The sequence below is a fragment of the Lacerta agilis genome, chromosome 3 (genome assembly GCF_009819535.1).
Source record: "Lacerta agilis isolate rLacAgi1 chromosome 3, rLacAgi1.pri, whole genome shotgun sequence".
In the NCBI taxonomy this organism is placed as follows: domain Eukaryota; kingdom Metazoa; phylum Chordata; class Lepidosauria; order Squamata; family Lacertidae; genus Lacerta; species Lacerta agilis.
The window spans coordinates 116,804,720-116,823,189 of record NC_046314.1 but is presented as its reverse complement, the minus strand read 5'-3'; the positions used below and the strand labels follow the sequence as shown (position 1 = coordinate 116,823,189).

General features: G+C 46.1%; 1 protein-coding gene across 1 annotated transcript in view; it reads right to left on the bottom strand.

The window, feature by feature from the left end:
* Window positions 1-18,118, bottom strand: part of ADGRF3 (adhesion G protein-coupled receptor F3) — a 28,879-nt gene extending 10,761 nt beyond the window's left edge. Inside the window, exons 1-6 of the mRNA XM_033145497.1 lie at window positions 18,035-18,118; window positions 15,295-15,355; window positions 13,260-13,412; window positions 10,805-11,026; window positions 9,636-9,848; window positions 1,151-1,360 (exon numbers count right to left, since the gene is read on the bottom strand). Of these exons, the coding sequence (XP_033001388.1) occupies window positions 1,151-1,360; window positions 9,636-9,848; window positions 10,805-11,026; window positions 13,260-13,412; window positions 15,295-15,355; window positions 18,035-18,118 (943 nt within the window). The remainder of the gene's footprint in view (window positions 1-1,150; window positions 1,361-9,635; window positions 9,849-10,804; window positions 11,027-13,259; window positions 13,413-15,294; window positions 15,356-18,034) is intronic.
* Between the last annotated feature and the right edge of the window lie 352 nt (window positions 18,119-18,470).

Sequence of the window (18,470 nt, the reverse complement as noted above, 5' to 3'; positions counted from 1 at the left end):
ATGCGTGATAGGGGAATGCATTCTGCTATATGAAGAAACTTGCTAGCGCGAGTTAGGAAAGATAATATTAATCAATATATCCTCTCCTGCTACCCACAACGTTCCCACAAGCATTTGCTCCACCACAACAGCAGCAGGACACAACACACACGTCCTCCACCCTCCTGAGAAAACCCCCGAATCCTGGTTTTATTTTCTTCTTTGGCAGATTCACAAAAACAAAAAAACACACAATTTTTTTTTTTTAGAAAGGGACAAGGTTAGGCGCACATGGCATTTTTAGAAAACCAAGGCTCCTTGCGCTCTACTCTGTGCTGGGCGGCAGCGGGAGAAAAAGGGGTCCTTCTGGGATCAGATCAGAAGCTGTAATGGCTTTGGTCATTCCGGGACTCTCCCTGGGAAATAGGGACACTTGGAGGGCATGCAGGTTTGCTCCGTGCCTGGAGGGAATCCGTGGCCGTTGGCCACACAATGGCTTTGTTCCCCCTCAACTGTTGGAGGCAAAAATGCCGCTTCTAAATGCTGGCAAACCCAAGAGGGGGAAGCTTCTGCTGCGCTCAGGTCCTGCTTGCAACTCTGTGGGGAGGGAGTTCCACAATTTGGGGGCCGCCACCGAGAAGGCCCACCACATCTGGGCCAAACACACGCATGAACTTCCGAGGGGGGGAGAACTACCAGGAGGGGCCCCCCTCTGCTATCTTAACACCCTCCTTGCGAGGTTGCATCACCCCACATGCACCCACAAGACCCCTGCGATCAGCAGAACTGGCAATACTCCCAGCGCCACATTAAACCTGCTTCCCACTTGCAAGAACTTGGTTGTTTAGTGTGGCAGCACTTACACTTTGGAACTCCCTGCCAATTGAGATCAAGCAGGTGTCTGAAAACATCTTTGCTTCAGCTAGCCTTCCCAGATGCCGAGAAAGTTGTGAATCTTAATCTGTTTTAGTCTTTTAATTTTTGTATGTTTAAAAGTATTGCATTTCCCCCCCTTGTTTTATCCTTTTGTAAACCACTTTGAGTTTCCGTTGTTGTTTGTTTACCATCCAGCCGTGCATTAATTTTATGAAATAAATAAAAACAGCTGCGCAGAATGCCCACCCCAGGCTGACAGGCCTCACCAGCCGCTCCCTCTCCTCCCCTCACCCACCTGGGTCTGGGGCACCTGGATTCCACGATGCCCTGAGCTCTCCTCCTCTGTTCCGGACGCAGCACTGCAGAGTCAGGCCCTCAGGGGAGCTGCAGTTCATGGAGAGCTGCGACCGTGTCTGGACGAGGTCTGCCGCGACGAGGGGAATGATCACCTCCTTGGTCAGCTCGTGCATGGCGTTTTCGTACAAGTAGCGGCAGATGTATTTTCCTGCAGGAGACACATGTCAGAACTGGGAGCCAGAATCCTAGAACTGCAGAGTTGGAAGGGGGTCCCCCAATGGGCATCTAGCCCAACCCCAGGCAGTGCAGGCATCGCAGCTCTCGGAAGTTCTCTCCTGGCGTGGAAATGGGAATCACGGGCCACCCCTGTGTGCGGGCAGTGGAGGACAGGTTGGAGGTTTTGAAGCAGAGGTTGGACGGCCATCTGTCAGGGACGCTTCAGTTGAGATTCCTGCATTGCAGGGGGTTGGACTAGATGACCATTGGGGTCCCTTCCCACTCTGAAGTTCTATGCTTTTAATACGATACAATAAATAAGATGCAGTCCTTCTATTTCAGTTCAACACCAGAGCCTCGCCCGCCCACCACGGACGGACACATGGGCGTAGTCGGGATTTATGGGGGGGGGAGAACCTCAGTTATTGTTACAGTGGCACCTTGGTTCTCAAACAACTTGGAACCCAAACACTGCAAACCCGGAAGTAAGTGTTTCCGGTTTGCAAACTTTTCCCGGAAGCTGAACGTGCTCCCTTTTGAGTGCCACGCTTCCGTTTGGAGTGTTTCCCTGAGGTCTGTCTGTTTTTGCTATTTATTTGGCATTTTGAGTTTTTGTGGCTCTTTTTTGTTTTGTTTTTGTGACTGCGTGGAACCCAGTTCAGCTACTGATTGATTGATCGTGTGTGTGACTGCAGTACACTGTGTATTGCTTTCATTTTATGGATTGCTTTCATTTTATGGCACCGGTTAGGTGCCGAGTCAATGGCGGACGGGAGTCCGACGGCTCCGTCCTCCGTTAGGCGATAGGGATCTCCGTGCCTGCGCCACGGGTCCCTTAAAGCCACGGGAAGAGCGTCCCGTGGACCGACGGCTTCGTGGGTCCCAGACGTGCTGTCTCCGCTCCTGATTTACCCTCGTAAGGGGGAGAATCGGGTGAGCGGAGCCCCAGCACGGGACTGAAGAAGCGACTGCCTGCGGAGGATCAAAGCAGCGATCCCGCCAGACTTGAGCACCCGGCACTTCCTACATAGAAACTTCCAAAGAAACTCTGTAAGTTAAAATACTGGATTATTCTACAAGTTTAAAGAGCACTGCTTGCAGAGGAAACTTTAAAAGGAAGCCTGTTCCCTTTGAACTGTTTGCGCGAGCTTGGTAGCGCTAAAAGATCAAAGCCGCGGCTAACGGGAAAGTTTTGCGAACTCTGCCAAACTTTTTAAAAGTGATTTAAAAGTTGTTTAAAGTTTGTTTAAAGACCCAAAAACAGTTGATATGGCAAAAGAAGAAGCCCCTCACCCTCTGGATTAGGATTCCGGGTCAGTAGCGGGCTGGGATATATTGTTGCCATTTTTTCTTTGTTGGTGTTTCAGTGTTACAGTGACTGTTTACCAGTGGAGATACTTTGACTCTTTTGCAGCCAGATACAAGCTATTTTATAGACTTGGTGGTTACATTGCAAGTGAGAAACAGATACTGACTTGGGCTATTTAAAATAGACTCTTCTTGGCTTTAAGGAACTTATAACTTTTGAAAAATCTGAACTCTTGCCTAAAAGTTGGATCACTGGACTGTTGTGGATTCCTGGCTCAGCAGCCTCTTTGTTCTCAGAAGCTAGCTGCAGGCCACCTGGTGTTTATTTTTGGGACTGTTGGTCCTCTGCTGTGAATGTCTGAGATTGTCACTACAGCAACTGGAGTGACCTTGAGATTACAGTTACAGAGCCCACAGGGAATGGAACTTAGATCTAAAGGAACTGGCTCTGAAAAAAGGAAAGGCTCTGTTTCCTTAACCCTGCAGGAACAAATGGAGAAACTGGTTGCAAGTGTTGCAGAAATAGCAGCAGGTTTGAAAAGTGTCACCGATGGGTTAAAGCAAACACAAGAATCGGTGAACACCATTGGTGCATCAGTGAATACCACAGTCAACTCTGCAATTGAAAAACTCCAAGTGGATATTAAGGCTGATATTAAAACCTCTACCCAGATTTTAGAAAAATCAATTGGTCAAATTGAGGAAAATGTAAAAAAGAACAGAGAAGAAATTAATAAAATTGGGCAGGAGGTGACCACGTTAAAAAAGGACTCTGAGGAAATCAAAGTGGTCAGAGAAAAAATAAAAAAGGTGGAGGAAAAATTGGACAATTTAGATTTGGAGCAGCTAGAAAATATTGGAACACGGCAGAGAACTGTGGAAGAGTCTCTCGCTTTTCTGCAACTACACCAGAGGGAAGGAAACATAAGAATAAGGGGTCTTCCAGAATTGGAGGGGGAAGACCTAAAAGCCTATATTGTGGAACTATTTTCAACTTTTTGGGAGTTAGAAGAGGTGAATGTCTCAGCACGCATAGTGAAGGCCTTCAGATTTGGACCAAGAAGCTCCAGAGGAAAGAAAAGCACTAAAACAGTCAGTGACTGTTTGATTGTGCTGCATGATAGACACGACAGAGATTATTTTCTGGATTTACACTACAGAAACAACCTGGTGGTACAGCAGAACAAAGTAATTTTTTATAAGGATATCCCCAGATTTTTTTTGGAAAAAAGAGCTCCCTATAACGACCTGGTGACGGAGCTAAGAAGAAGAAAAATCTCCTTCAGTTGGGAATTTCCAGAAGGCCTGGCATTTACGTTTGAAGGGAAAAAGATAAAAATAAGGTCCCTGGCGGAAAAGCAAAAGTTCTTGGACAAGCATCTGGAATTCTTTAAAGGAACTCCATTAGACCCAGCACAGCTCTACAAGTTTCCAGAGGTATTCCCACCACCGTCGGGATCACCAGGACCAAGCCAAGATCCAGAACAAGAAAAGAAAGGAGAGGCAACTGGAGGAGTGGAATAAACTAAGAAATGGCGCTCAAGTTAATGACTTGGAATGTTCGGGGATTGAATCAGAGACCAAAGAGACGCAGAGTATTTTACAGCATAGAAAAGAAGAATTTGGACATAATATGTTTACAGGAAACCCACATAGTCCGGCGTCACAGAAGACTACTACAGAACAAAAAATTAGGCCAAGAGTTCATATCATCGGACAAGGTCAAGAAGAGAGGAGTAGTGATTTATGCAAAGGAGAAATATAGCCCAAGACAGCTATTTAAAGATGAAGAAGGGAGATACATCGCAATTGAAATTAACGTACAAGGCGAAAAAATTTTGATTCTGGGACTTTATGCACCAAATGATGGAAAGTCGATTTTCTACAAAAAAATACATGATCTGCTGCTGGATTATTTGGATTATAAGATAGTTTGCCTCGGAGATTTTAATGGGGCAGTTTCCACATTAATGGACAGATCTCAAAGAACAAAACTAACAAATGATGGGAAACTCCCAAAGACTTTTTTTGAAATGGTGGATAATCTGAACTTGGTGGACTCTTGGAGATTAAGAAACCCCACAGAAACAGAGGCAACGTACCTCAGTGAATCGCAGCAGTCATGGTCGAGGATAGATTATATCTGGATCTCGAATGAATTGGCTCCAAAACTACAAAAAGCAGAAATCGGTCCCAAAACGCTTTCAGACCATAATCCGGTGCAGGTAAACCTAAAAATGATTTCCAAGGATTCTTTCAGGTGGAGAATGGATGATGCATTGATGAGAGATACCAAGCTAGTAGAAAGAGCGGCGAAAAAGATGAAAGAATATTTTCAAATTAATTGGAACTCAGAAGTGGAGAAAAGGATTGCGTGGGATGCAAGTAAAGCAGTAATGAGAGGATTCCTCATTAGTGAAAAGGCAAAAAAGAAGAAACAACAAAATGCAGAAATGGAGAGATTGTTGAAATTAATCAAAGGAAAGGAAAAAGAATTAAGAGGACATCCCAGATGTGTCAAAATCCAAAAAGAAATTAAATACTTGCAATCTCAATATGCGAATATTATGAATCAAGATATCGAATGGAAAGTGAAAATGATGAAACAAAGAACATTTGAATCTGCAAATAAATGTGGAAAATTACTAGCTTGGCAATTAAAGAAAAGACAAAAGGCAAATGTCATCAGTAAATTGGTAGTAAATGGAAAAAATGTAGAGAAACCGGAGGAAATCAGATGGTGTTTTCAGAGATTCTATAAGCAACTGTACAAGGAGGAGAAGATAGATGAAGCAGAGATAGACCGATTTCTGGAAAAGAATGGATTGCAAAAGGTCCCAGAGGAAAAATTAATAACTCTCAACCACCCAATAACGACACAAGAAATAGAAGATGCAATTAACAACATGCAATTGGGGAAGGCTCCAGGACCGGATGGATTAACAGCAAAATACTATAAGACATTGAAAGACTGGCTATCACAGCCGTTAAGAGAAATTTGCAATGGAATACTAGAAGGAAATAGGGCACCAGAAACGTGGAAAGAAGCCTTTATCACACTGATTTTAAAACCAGATACTGATAAGACTCTAATGAAAAACTACCGTCCAATATCCCTTTTGAATGTGGATTATAAAATCTTTGCAAATGTTCTGGCTACAAGGTTGAAAAGAGTGCTGAAAGATCATATTCATAGAGACCAAGCAGGTTTCTTACCAGGAAGACAAATAAGTAACAACACGAGAATTATTGTGGATATTTTAGAAAAACTGGAGAGAGACATAAATACAGATGCAGCACTACTGTTTGTTGATGCAGAGAAAGCTTTTGATAAAGTATCTTGGATATTTATGAAAAAGAATTTGGAAAAAATGGGAGTTGGAGAAAAATTCTTAAATGGCATTAAGGCCATTTATACAGAACAAAGAGCAAAAGTCATCGTGAACAGTGTGATATCGGAGGAGATTGAAGTAGAGAAAGGAACAAGACAAGGGTGCCCTATTTCCCCTTTACTCTTCATTACGGTCCTGGAAGTCCTTCTAAATATGATTCGGAAAGATAAACAGACAAAAGGAATTAAAGTGGGAGAGAAGGAATACAAATTACGCGCCTTCGCGGACGATTTGATGCTATCCCTGCAAGAACCAGAAAGCAGTGTCCCCAGAGCTTTGGAATTAATTGAACAATTTGGACTTGTAGCTGGCTTCAAATTAAATAAGCAGAAAACCAAAGTTTTAGGTAAAAATATGAGTGCAGAACAGATTCAAAGAATTCAAGAAGCCACAGGCCTCAATTTTGTCAAAACTGTAAAATATCTAGGTATCAATCTCACAAATAAGAACTTGAACCTGTATAAGGATAACTATGAAAAACTGTGGATGGAGATAAAAAAAGACATGGAGATCTGGACAAGACTTAAACTATCGTTAATGGGAAGAATAGCAGTGGTTAAAATGAATGTCCTACCAAGGATGCTGTTTTTATTCCAAGCCATACCAATTTTAGATAAACTAGACTGTTTTAAGAAATGGCAAAAGGACCTATCGAAATTTATATGGCAGGGCAAAAAGCCAAGAATAAAATTTAAGATTTTAACAGACTCTAAGGACAGAGGAGGCTTTGCCCTGCCGGACTTAAGACTTTACTTTGAAGCAGCGGCCTTTTGCTGGCTAAAAGATTGGTTTAAGTTAGAGAACGTCGATGTGTTGGACTTGGAAGGTCATGATAATATGTTTGGGTGGCACGCATACCTTTGGTACGACAAGGTAAAGATCCACAGAACTTTTAAGACTCATATAGTTAGAAAATCCTTGTATCAGGTTTGGACTAGATATAAAGACTTGTTAGAGAGAAAGACTCCTAGATGGATCTCTCCAGTGGAGGCCAAGGCCTATAAGAGACCGAACATGTCTGCAAACTGGTTAAGATATATGGACATATTGCAGCAGGAAGGGGACTCTTTTAAGCTAAAAAGCTATGATCAGGTGAAAAGCCAGGTCCCCGACTGGCTGCACTATCATCAGGTATTTGAAACATTTAAGATGGACAAAAAAGTTGGTTTTCAAGTAGAAAAATCAAAACTGGAAACGGAACTGATAGAATCGAACTTTAAGAACCTTTCCAAAATGTATAATCTTTTGCTAGAGTGGCATACGAAAGATGAACTGGTTAAATCATCAATGATAGATTGGGCGAAAGATATAGGACATAATATCATGATGGATGACTGGGAGAGATTGTGGCAAAAAGGTATCAAATTTACTGCTTGTCATAGTTTAAGAGAAAACATAATGAAAATGGTTTATAGATGGTACTTGACACCAGTTAAGATAGCCAAGATGAATACCAAAAGGTCAGATGTATGTTGGAAATGTAAACATGCGAAAGGTACCTTTTATCATATGTGGTGGCTGTGCCCAGCGGTAAATGCTTTCTGGGATAAGATTTATAATGAGTTGAAGAAGGTAATGAAAGTTACCTTTTGCAAGAAACCAGAGGCATTCCTTCTGAGCATGACCAACGAAGAGATACCCAGTCAGGACAGAGTGTTTTTTATGTATGCCACAACAGCAGCTAGAATATTATTGGCAAGAACATGGAAAGGGGAAGAGATACCAACGGTGGAAGAATGGCAGATGAAGATGATGGAATACATGGAACTCGCAGAACTGACCGGCAGAATCCGGGACCAGAGGGAGGAGACGGTGTCACGAGAGTGGAAAAAATTTAAAGACTATTTAGTTAAATCAGTAAAATTGAATATTTGAGCAGAGATAAATTAGAGGCTTTGTTGTTGTTGTTGTTCAGTCGTTCAGTCGTGTCCGACTCTTCGTGACCCCATGGACCAGAGCACACCAGGCACGCCTATCCTTCACCGCCTCCCGCAGTTTGGCCAAACTCATGTTAGTAGCTTTGAGAATACTGTCCAACCATCTCATCCTTTGTCGTCCCCTTCTCCTTGTGCCCTCCATCTTTCCCAACATCAGTGTCTTTTCCAGGGAGTCTTCTCTTCTCATGAGGTGGCCAAAGTACTGGAGCCTCAACTTCAGGATCTGTCCTTCTAGTGAGCACTCAGGGCCGATTTCCTTGAGAATGGATAGGTTTGATCTTCTTGCAGTCCATGGGACTCTCAAGAGTCTCCTCCAGCACCATAGTTCAAAAGCATCAATTCTTCGGTGATCAGCCTTCTTGATGGTCCAGCTCTCACTTCCGTACATTACTACTGGGAAAACCATAGCTTTAACTATACGGACCTTTGTTGGCAAGGTGATGTCTTTGCTTTTTAAGATGCTGTCTAGGTTTGTCATTGCTTTTCTCCCAAGAAGCAGGCGTCTTCTAATTTCGTGACTGCTGTCACCATCTGCAGTGATCATGGAACCCAAGAAAGTGAAATCTCTCACTGCCTCCATTTCTTCCCCTTCTATTTGCCAGGAGGTGATGGGACCAGTGGCCATGATCTTAGTTTTTTTGATGTTGAGCTTCAGACCATATTTTGCGCTTTCCTCTTTCACCCTCATTAAAAGGTTCTTCAATTCCTCCTCACTTTCTGCCATCAAGGTTGTATCATCAGCATATCTGAGGTTGTTGATATTTTTTCCGGCAATCTTAATTCCGGTTTGGGATTCATCCAGCCCAGCCTTTCGCATGATGAATTCTGCATATAAGTTAAATAAGCAGGGAGACAATATACAGCCTTGTCAAATATAACCCTACTAAAGCTTAGAGGCTTTAGTAGGGTTATATTTGATAAAACTGGCAAAAGAAAATTTTTGAATGAATGATTTATTTGTTAAATAGGAGTTAAGTCTTGACATTAAGATAAGATTTATAGTTGATTAAGATCATGATTGTGTAAAGTTAAGCATATCAAAAATTCGAGCAATTGTTAAATGAACAAGATATAAAGCTACCTTTAAGATGTTTTTGACTTTGAAGACAGTGGAGGGAATGGGGGAAGTCCCCCAAATTAAGAAGTTAGTAACAAGGAAAGTATAAAGATAGGTAATGGTTAAGGTATGTATATGTTCTTTTTTCTTTTTATGTTTATTGGTATTGTTATTGTTATTGTTTTTATTGTTGTTTTTATACCTTGTGTTGTTGTTTAATTGTGTTTTTTGGTGTTTTATTGGAAAATAATAAAATCTTTAAAAAAAAAAAAACAAAGGTCTCGTTAGTAAAATTCATGTGAAATCGCTGTTTTAGGGGTTGCTTTTCATAGTCTGGAACGGATTAATCCACTTTGCATTACTTTCTATGGGAAAGCGCGCCTTGGTTTTGGAACGCTTTGCTTTTGGAACGGACTTCCGGAACGGATTAAGTTTGAGAACCAAGGGAGCACTGTATTGAATATTGTTGATTATGGGGGGGGGGAGCTTCCCCCTGCCCCTCCCCCCGGCTACGCCCATGCACAGACACATATTTAGACTGAAACCATGAGAGAGGGAATTGCAATACGGCACCAGCCCAGTCTGGGGAGACGGAGGAGAGCCTCAGCTCCACCTCGGAGCCGCTCTGCAGCAGCGTCACTTGAGTGCCGTTGAAGATTTCCTTGGCCCCCTCGGAGTTGAGCAGGTAGAACTTCACCTCCGTGGCTCCTTCCTTCAGGCTGAAGGAGAGGGTCAGGTCTTCGTCAGCCCCCCCAGAGGCCACTTCGGGAGGCAGCTGTTCGCTGTCTGCAACTGGAAGAGACTGGGTGTCAGTCAGTGTGGTGCAGCTGTTAGAGTGTCGGGCTGTTAGAGAGGCCCGGGTTCGAATCCTCCCACTCGGCCAGGGAGCTTCCGTTGGGTGACAGTGGGCCAGTCCCTGCCTTTCTCAGCCTAGCCCGCCTCGCAGGGTTGTTGGGGGGGATTAGGTGGGGGGGGGAGAGCATTCTGTTCCTCTTCCCCTCCCCTATAATTACCATTATTACTAATCATTTGTTTTATTAGTCCCCTTTTTTTGCTGCAACAACTCAAAGCCGCTTAGAAATGAACACAGAACATAACATCAAAACCAGCCTTAACAACGAAAGCAAAGAAGAAAATCTAACCATAATCAAGGCACTTATTTAGCTATTTATAAAGATGTTTGTATACCGCTGTATCACAAAAAATATATCACAGTAGTTTACAACAATAAAAAAGCACGCAGTGGAATCACAAAAAAGTCAAAAACAAGTTGAAACCATTTAAAAGGATAGCTGTCAACTTTTCCCTTTTTAAAAGGGAAATTCCCTTATACCAAATAGGATTCCTCGCAAGAAAAGGGAAAAGTTGACAGCTATGTTTAAAAGTTGAGAAGGGACATCAATCAAGCAATGTGGAAGGAGGCTGGTGGAATAGAAAGATTCTCGGCACGCATTTAAAAGCTGGCACAGGAGGTGACTGCTGAATTCCCAGTGGCAGAGAGTTCCACCGGACCGGGCCATTGACACCAAAGGGTCTATTTCATGAACCTGGCTAGGTAGCAAGTGGGCAGCTGGTGCCGCTGTTTTAACAATGGGGTCAGAAGTCCCTGTCAGCAATCTGGCCGCAGCATTCTGCCCCAGGTGGAGCTTCCAAGCCAGACCCAAGGGCTGCCCCACCCAGAGCGCATTGCAGCGTACCGAATGCCAGACCGGGAGGAGGGGGCCTGGTGGGGTTTTGCGTACCTGTGGCCGCCTCCAGCAGCGGCAGGCAGTAGCCGGGGTCTTCGGAAGTCCAGCGGAGGCAATCGCAGGGGGGAGAGAAGACCAGGGAGGCCGCAGCCTGGAAGAGGCCCCCACACCCCTGGAAGCGAGAGCAGTTGCTGTCACTGTACTGGTAGCCAGGGAGACAGCGGCAATTCCGGCTGTAGCCAAACACCATCATCTCCCACTGCCGGGGGTCACACTCTGGGGGGAGAAAGAAGGAGAAGGAGAAGGGTGGGCTCTCCTTCCTTGGAGGTCTTTGCAGAAAAAAAGCAGAGACATCACCTTGCCGACAAAGGTCCGTATAGTTAAAGCTATGGTTTTCCCAGTAGTGATGTATGGAAGTGAGAGCTGGACCATAAAGAAGACTGATTGCCAAAGAATTGATGCTTTTGGATTATGGTGCTGGAGGAGACTCTTGAAAGTCCCATGGACTGCAAAAAGATCAAACCTATCCATTCTCAAAGAAATCAGCCCTGAGTGCTCACTAGAAGGACAGATCCTGAAGCTGAGGCTCCAGTACTTTGGCCACCTCATGAGAAGAGAAGACACCCTGATGTTGGGAAAGATGGAGGGCACAAGGAGAAGGGGACGACAGAGGATGAGATGGTTGGACAGTGTTCTTGAAGCTACTAACATGAGTTTGGCCAAACTGCGAGAGGCAGTGAAGGATAGGCGTGCCTGGCGTGCTCTGGTCCATGGGGTCACGAAGAGTCGGACACGACTGAACGACTGAACAACAACAAGGGACGCTTTAGCCAAGATTCCTCTGTTGTAGGGGGTTGGACTAGAGGACCCTTGGGGGTCCCTTCCAACTCGACACCCCTATGATTTTGTCCTTTGAAAGCAATGAAAGTCTGTACATAGACCTGCCAGGGTCACAGCGCTGGAGGCAATGGTTTCCTGCCCTATTACAAGTGTTAATTTATGCAGCAAAGCTGAGATGATTGTGTGATCACCAATCGCTGCTGCTGTGAAGGGTTGTTTTGCACGCGTTTAAGCTCTAATTGAATTGTCACAGACATACTTGCCACCGTCCCATTGCTGTTTAATTCCAACATTTGCATTTCCCCCTTCAAACTCATGTGCATATACAGGTGAAACTCGAAAAATTAGAATATCATGGAAAAGTCCATTTATGTAAGCAATTGTTTTCATTAGCCACTGGAGTTTAATATATGAGATAGGCTCATGACATGCAAAGCGAGATATGTCAAGCCTTTGTTTGTTATAATTGTGATGATTATGGTGTACAGCTGATGAGAACCCCAAAGTTGAAATTGTTAATTTGGTTCTCATCAGCCTTAATCATCACAATTATAACAAATAAAGGCTTGTCATATCTCTCTTTGCATGTCACGAGTCTATCTCATATATTAGTTTCACCTTTTAAGTTGAATTACTGAAAGAAATGAACCTTTCCATGATATTCTAATTTTTCGAGTTTCACCTGTATATCTGACAACTGAGGATTCCCACAGTAACCCTAACCCTGCCCACAACTAGCATTAATGGGAGTTATAAACAGATAGTAGAACAAGATGAGGAATCTACGGTGTCTGCAAAATGTGGATGAACGAAGTTGATAGGCAGTTGAAGAATTTAAAACTGGGAAAACAAGAAACTGAAACTGACAGATCTGGGTTTTTGGTTTTCCCCTTAGCGGCTGTGAAGGGCAGGAGGCCGAATCAGAGAGAAAGAGCAAAGGTGGGGAGGGTCTTGAAATTATTATTATTATTATTATTATTATTATTATTATTAATTGGGTTTATATACTGCCCTATACCCAGAGGTCTCAGGGCGGTTCACAGAAAAGATCAACATAAAAACCACAATATTATTATTATTATTATTATTATTATTATTATTATTATTATGTGTACCCCACCCATCTGGCTGGATTTCCCCAGCCACTCTGGGCAGCTTCCAACAAATATTAAAATACATTAAAATGTCACAGATTAAAAACTCCCCTAAACAGGGCTGCCATATATATATATATATATATATATATATATATATATATATATAATCAGAATAAAATCAACACCCCCCCTCAAAAGAGCCAAATTTTAAAAGAACATAGGATGTCCATCAGGTCAACTGAATGCCTGGTTAAAAAGGAACACCTAAAGGTGTGTAATGAAGGTACCAGGCGAACATCACTGGGGAGAGCATCCCACAGAATGGGAGCCACTGCAGAGAAGGCCCTGCTCTCGTGTTGCCACCCTCCAGACTTCTTGAGGAGGCAGCCCATGAAGCAGGGCCTCAGAAGATGTTCTGATGTTCTCACCAGGTAAGGCAAGCCTGGAGATAACAGAGTCAAGATACAATTATCCCAACCCCTTGAGGACTAGAAGCTTGAAGCAGATAGAGAGCAAGATGGTTTGTGAAGGTGACTCTGGACCAGCCCCAGGAGGCCCTTTCCTTTACTCACTGGTAGTGATGCCCAGGCTGGCGATACTGCTTGATGTGCCAGCTACCTCCCGGGGGATGCTCACGGTCTGGAGGAACTGCTGCACCTGCACAGAGTCTAAGGGCGCTGAGGAACCCGGGGAGAGCTTGAGGTAGGCAGCGCCACGGATCAGGCCTGGGGGAGAAAGCAAACAAGCGTGGGCGCAAAACAACGCCTCCACCCCTGCGCCATGAGAGCAGGGCCAGTGAGTTGTATGCGGGGGGGGGGTCCTGCCTCAGCACCCCCCCCCCGGTGGCCCCTGGGTAAGTCAGAGCACCACTTCTTATTCCAACAGGCTTTGGGGGACGGCTTGCTTTTTAAGAAATGGCTGGGGCAGCTTCGATCTTTTTCTTGTAATGACCTGTACAGGGGCGTGCCCAGGATCAAAACTAGGGGGGGGGGGGGCAAGCCATGGTCGTTCAGGTTCAAAAACAGCTTCAACAAACAGAAAAACTCCCCCCCCCCAACAGAAAGCCCCAAATGGCTGAAAAACTCAGTTTCCCAGGATCCTCAGTCCTCGCAAAGGAACTACTCACCATGCAAGGGAACTCAGTTTGCCAAGCTCCCTTGCAACGTTGAATCCTGGCAATGATGAATTCGCCCCCTGACGCTGCCCAAGTCTCAGCCTGCATCCCCATTTGACCAAGCAGGGTACAGGCTAGGATCCGGTCTCTGATAGGCACGCCAGCTCTTTGTTGGCATGAGGGAGGAGGAAACAGCCGGCGCAACACACACACACACACACACACACACACAGTGGCCAACTGTGCCTCCAGCAAGAGCGGAAGAGCTCGATTGTTATTGAGATTTTGGGAGGGGGGGAAAGACCAGTCTTGAGCTTTTTTTTCCTTTTAGGCTGCCAATAACCATTTAATTATTTTTTGCTTCTAGGGGGAGGGCAGCTGCCCTCCCTGTCCCCCCTGGGTACGCCCATGGACCTGTATGTTTTAATACATTGTGTGTTTGTGTGTGTGCATATATTCGACACTTGGGCACAGGGCTAGATTTAGGTTTGATGAGGCCTTAAGCCATGGGTAGGCAAACTAAGACCCGGGGGGCCAGATCCGGCCCAATCACCTTCTCAATCCGGCCCGCGGATGGTCCGGAAATCAGTGTGTTTTTACATGAGTAGAACGTGCCCTTTTATTTAAAATGCATCTCTGGGTTATTTGTGTGGCATAGGAATTCGTTCATTCACCCCCCCTCCTCCAAAATATAGTCCGGCCCCCCACAAGGTCTGAGGGACAGTGGACCGGCCCCCTGCTGAAACAGTTTGCTGACCCCTCCTCTAAGCTACTGAAGGTGATGGGGCCTTTTATATGTCCAGCCGTCCTTTGTCAACAACAAATTGTTGCTGTTTTTTGTGTTGAATATATGCTATATGGTAATTTATATGGTATCTAAAGCCATTTGCACATAACAAAATTTGTATTTTATCAAGGCAATTGTTGAACTGAAACACAATTAAGAAGAAGTATGTTTTGGAGGGGGCAAGAGAGTGGGGCCCTGAGCTATAACTTGTTTAGCTTTTACGTAAATCTGGCACTGCTTGGGCAGGAAAAACCAGATGCACAAATGTAAGATTGGGGACACCTAGCTCTCCATGTGAAAAGGATCTGGGGGTCTTAGCAAGCAGACCACAACCTCAATATGAGTCAACCGTGTGATGCAGCAGCAAAAAACACTGAAATTTGAGACGCCAAGTTCCATCACTGCCTGCATTGCAGGGGGCTGGACTAGATGGCCCCCCGGGGTCCCTTGTGTGAGATCTTATGGAATGTGGGTGTTTTGGTTGGGGGCACATGGCTGGGCAGAGGGGAGCAAGGAGGCCGGATGTGCTTCTGCGGTCTTCAGCAATGTGCCTTGGACTCAACCTTTGACTCAAAGGGTAGCGGGGTGGGAGTGGGGGGTGGGGGGCTCTGTTTGGCCAGCCAGGGGCAGGATCCATCCACCTCCACAGCCCTGGCTGAACCCACACTGAGTCCAGCCCTGCCTCTGAGGGTCCCTTTTTACTCACCACCTTCTCTCTTGACTCGGGGCCCACAAGAATCGACACCCTCCGAGGGACTTCTGAGGCACTAGGAGGAAAGAGAGGAAAGACCTGAAGGTTGTGCCAGAAAGTGGCCTTTCGTGAACCGGAACCCAGTTTCACAGGTGCACAATGCATTGGGGCCACATATACTATACATTTAAAAGTGAGGGGACACGGGTGGCGCTGTGGTCTAAACCACCGATCGGAAGGTCGGGGGTTCGAATCCCCGCAACGGGTGAGCTCCCGTTGCTCTGTCCCAGCTCCTGCCAACCTAGCAGTTCAAAAGCACGCCAGTGCAAGTAGATAAATAGGTACTGCTGTGGCAGGAAGGTAAACGGCGTTTCCATGTGCTCTGGCTTCCGTCATGGTGTCCCATTGTGCCAGAAGCAGTTTAGTCCTGCTGGCCACATGACCCAGAAAGCTGTCGCGGCCTGAAAGCGAGATGAGCGTCGCAACCCATAGTTGCTTTGGACTGGACTTAACCGTCCAGGAGTCCTTGACCTTTTACCTTTACCTTACATTTAAAAGCACACCCCCCCACCCCCACTCCAAAGAACAATCCTGGGAAGAATGTCCTTCAATCTATGGAACTCCCTCCCACAGGAGGCAGTGATGGGCGTCTGGTTGGCCACTGTGAGAACAAGATGCTGGACGAGATGAGCCGATGGCCTGATCCAGCCGGCTCTTCTTATGTCCCTCAGAGAACTACAATCCCCTGCACCCTTAAACTACAGTTCCCAGGATTCTCGGTGTGTGAGTGTGTGTGCAGCCTCCATCTTTCCCCTCTTCTGTGGGGGGCTTGTCTCCCTCCTCAGCCCTAGGTTTGGGACCTACAAGCCTTCCTTGCCAGCCTCATTGGGATCGTGACTCTGCTCACAGACTCATCAACCTGGAGGGGAACACATCCCTAAACAAGTAAATCTCAAGAGAGCAAACATCCTCTGCAGGAAGATTTACATGTGTTTGTTCCTGGCTTCTGGAAGGGCAGGATATGTCCCCTGCCCTGCATGCAAAACTCGTTTTTTTGCAGAAGAGGTGGGGCAGCACTGGTGGTGTTGGGGAAGGCCTGGCGTGTTTTCCATGGGGCAATGCTTGGAGCGCGTCAAGTGGGGGAGCGAATCCTGGTTCCTATGAGGCACCATCCTTTTGCAAAGGCGGCCGGTTCCCCTGATGCTCTGGGCTCATCCACAAGGTTCTGAAGTCTTCCCTTCTCTGCCCCCATAATCCTGGGGACGGGTGCTCTGTGAAGCCCTCCAGCCTCCGTCAAGGGGTCCCCGTTTGGGGTCACTCTCAGCACATCCCACCACCAAGCCACAGCCCCCCCCAGGATGTTTGGGGAGGCACAGCCACACCGGTTAAAATGACTCAAAGCTTTGTAGTGAGAATAATGGGGCTTCCCCTCCATCGGCTCCAAAGCCCTCGGCCGGCACCTACACAGGTCTTTTGGCTTTTAACACCCCCCGAATTTCCAAATGATTAACAAATACAAAAGAGAGAAGAACAAGTTTCTCAAACATATACAAATAAAGGTAAAGGTAAAGGGGACCCCTGACCATTAGGTCCAGTCGCGGATGACTCTGGGGTTGCGGCGCTCATCTCGCTTTACTGGCCGAGGGAGCCGGCGTACAGCTTCCGGGTCATGTGGCCAGCATGACTAAGCCACTTCTGGCGAACCAGAGCAGCGCACGGAAATGCCGTTTACCTTCCCACTGGAGTGGTACCTATTTATCTACTTGCACTTTGACGTGCTTTCGAACTGCTAGGTGGGCAGGAGCTGGGACCGAGCAACGGGAGCTCACCCCATTGCGGGGATTCAAACCACCAACCTTCTGCTTGGCAAGCCCTAGGCTCTGTGGTTTAACCCACAGCGCCACCCGCGTCCCAATCATATACGAATAAGGGATTCATCAAAAATACATTTCCTTTCATTCTTTTCATTATTTATATGTGCTGGAAGTATGTACCGCACATAAATACCTGTGTAACAGCAGCAGCAGCAGCAGCAGCAACAACAATTCACAGCAGTGACTTTGACATGTGAGATCACTGAGTACAGCAATTTTAATCAAAATCTGAGATGTAGTAGGGTTGTTGGTTTTTTTTAAACAGAATTGTGGTGATCAGTCGTGGAACAACCCCACTGAAGAAGATAACTGGTTGCCTAGACCAGGGGTCCCCAAACTAAGGCCCGGGGGCCGGATGCAACCCCATCGCCTCCTAAATCCTGCCCCTTTTTACACGCACAGCAGATAGCAGGATGCGGGCTTTTGTGAGTCTCTCACTGTTATACAATTCAGTCTGTCTCATAGTGAATTGTATAGTTCCCGGTAAATTCCCTTTAATCCAGGGGTAGGCAACCTAAGGCCCGTGGGCTGGATGTGGCCCAATCGCCTTCTCAATCTGGCTCACGGATGGTCCAGGAATCAGCGTGTTTTTACATGAGTAGAATGTGTGCTTTTATTTCAAATGCATCTCTGGGTTATTTGTGGGGCATAGGAATCCGTTCATCCCCCCCCCCCAAAAAAAAATATAGTCTGGCCCCCCACAAGGTCTGAGGGACAGTGGAGCGGCCCCCTGCTGAAAAAGTTTGCTGGCCCCTGGCCTAGACCTCATTACTGGTTGCAAAGGGGCCCCCCATAACCGTTCAAGTTTTAGGACCCCCCCAAAAAAAAATGTAGGGGGAGAAGGACACCCTGGGGGAGAATCAATGCAAGAAGAGACTTACCGCGGGAGCTTCACCTCCATCCCAAGCAACTCCCAATATCAGGGGCAGGCAGCTTGCAAGCAGGACAGAGAGGGAAGGGACCATCGCGATGTCCGAGTGGTCCAGCCTGGCGGAGGACAGCTGGCTGCACCTGGTAAATCAGGAATGCAAATGTTTGTGCTGGGTGTCCAAGATCCAGACAGGATGCAGCCCCAAGGCTTGTGTGTGCTCAAGGTGGGAGCTCCTTGTGGGCGGGGCTAGAGCACAGGTGTGAGTGACGGGGGGGGGGCCAATGGCACTGGAGCCAGGCTGGGATTGGCAAAAGAGATCGTAAGAATATAAGCCGAGCCTGCTGGATCAGGTGAAAGGCCCATCTCGCCAACATCCCAGTCTCACTTGTTGTTGTTGTTCAGTCGTTCAGTCGTGTCCGACTCTTCGTGACCCCATGGACCAGAGC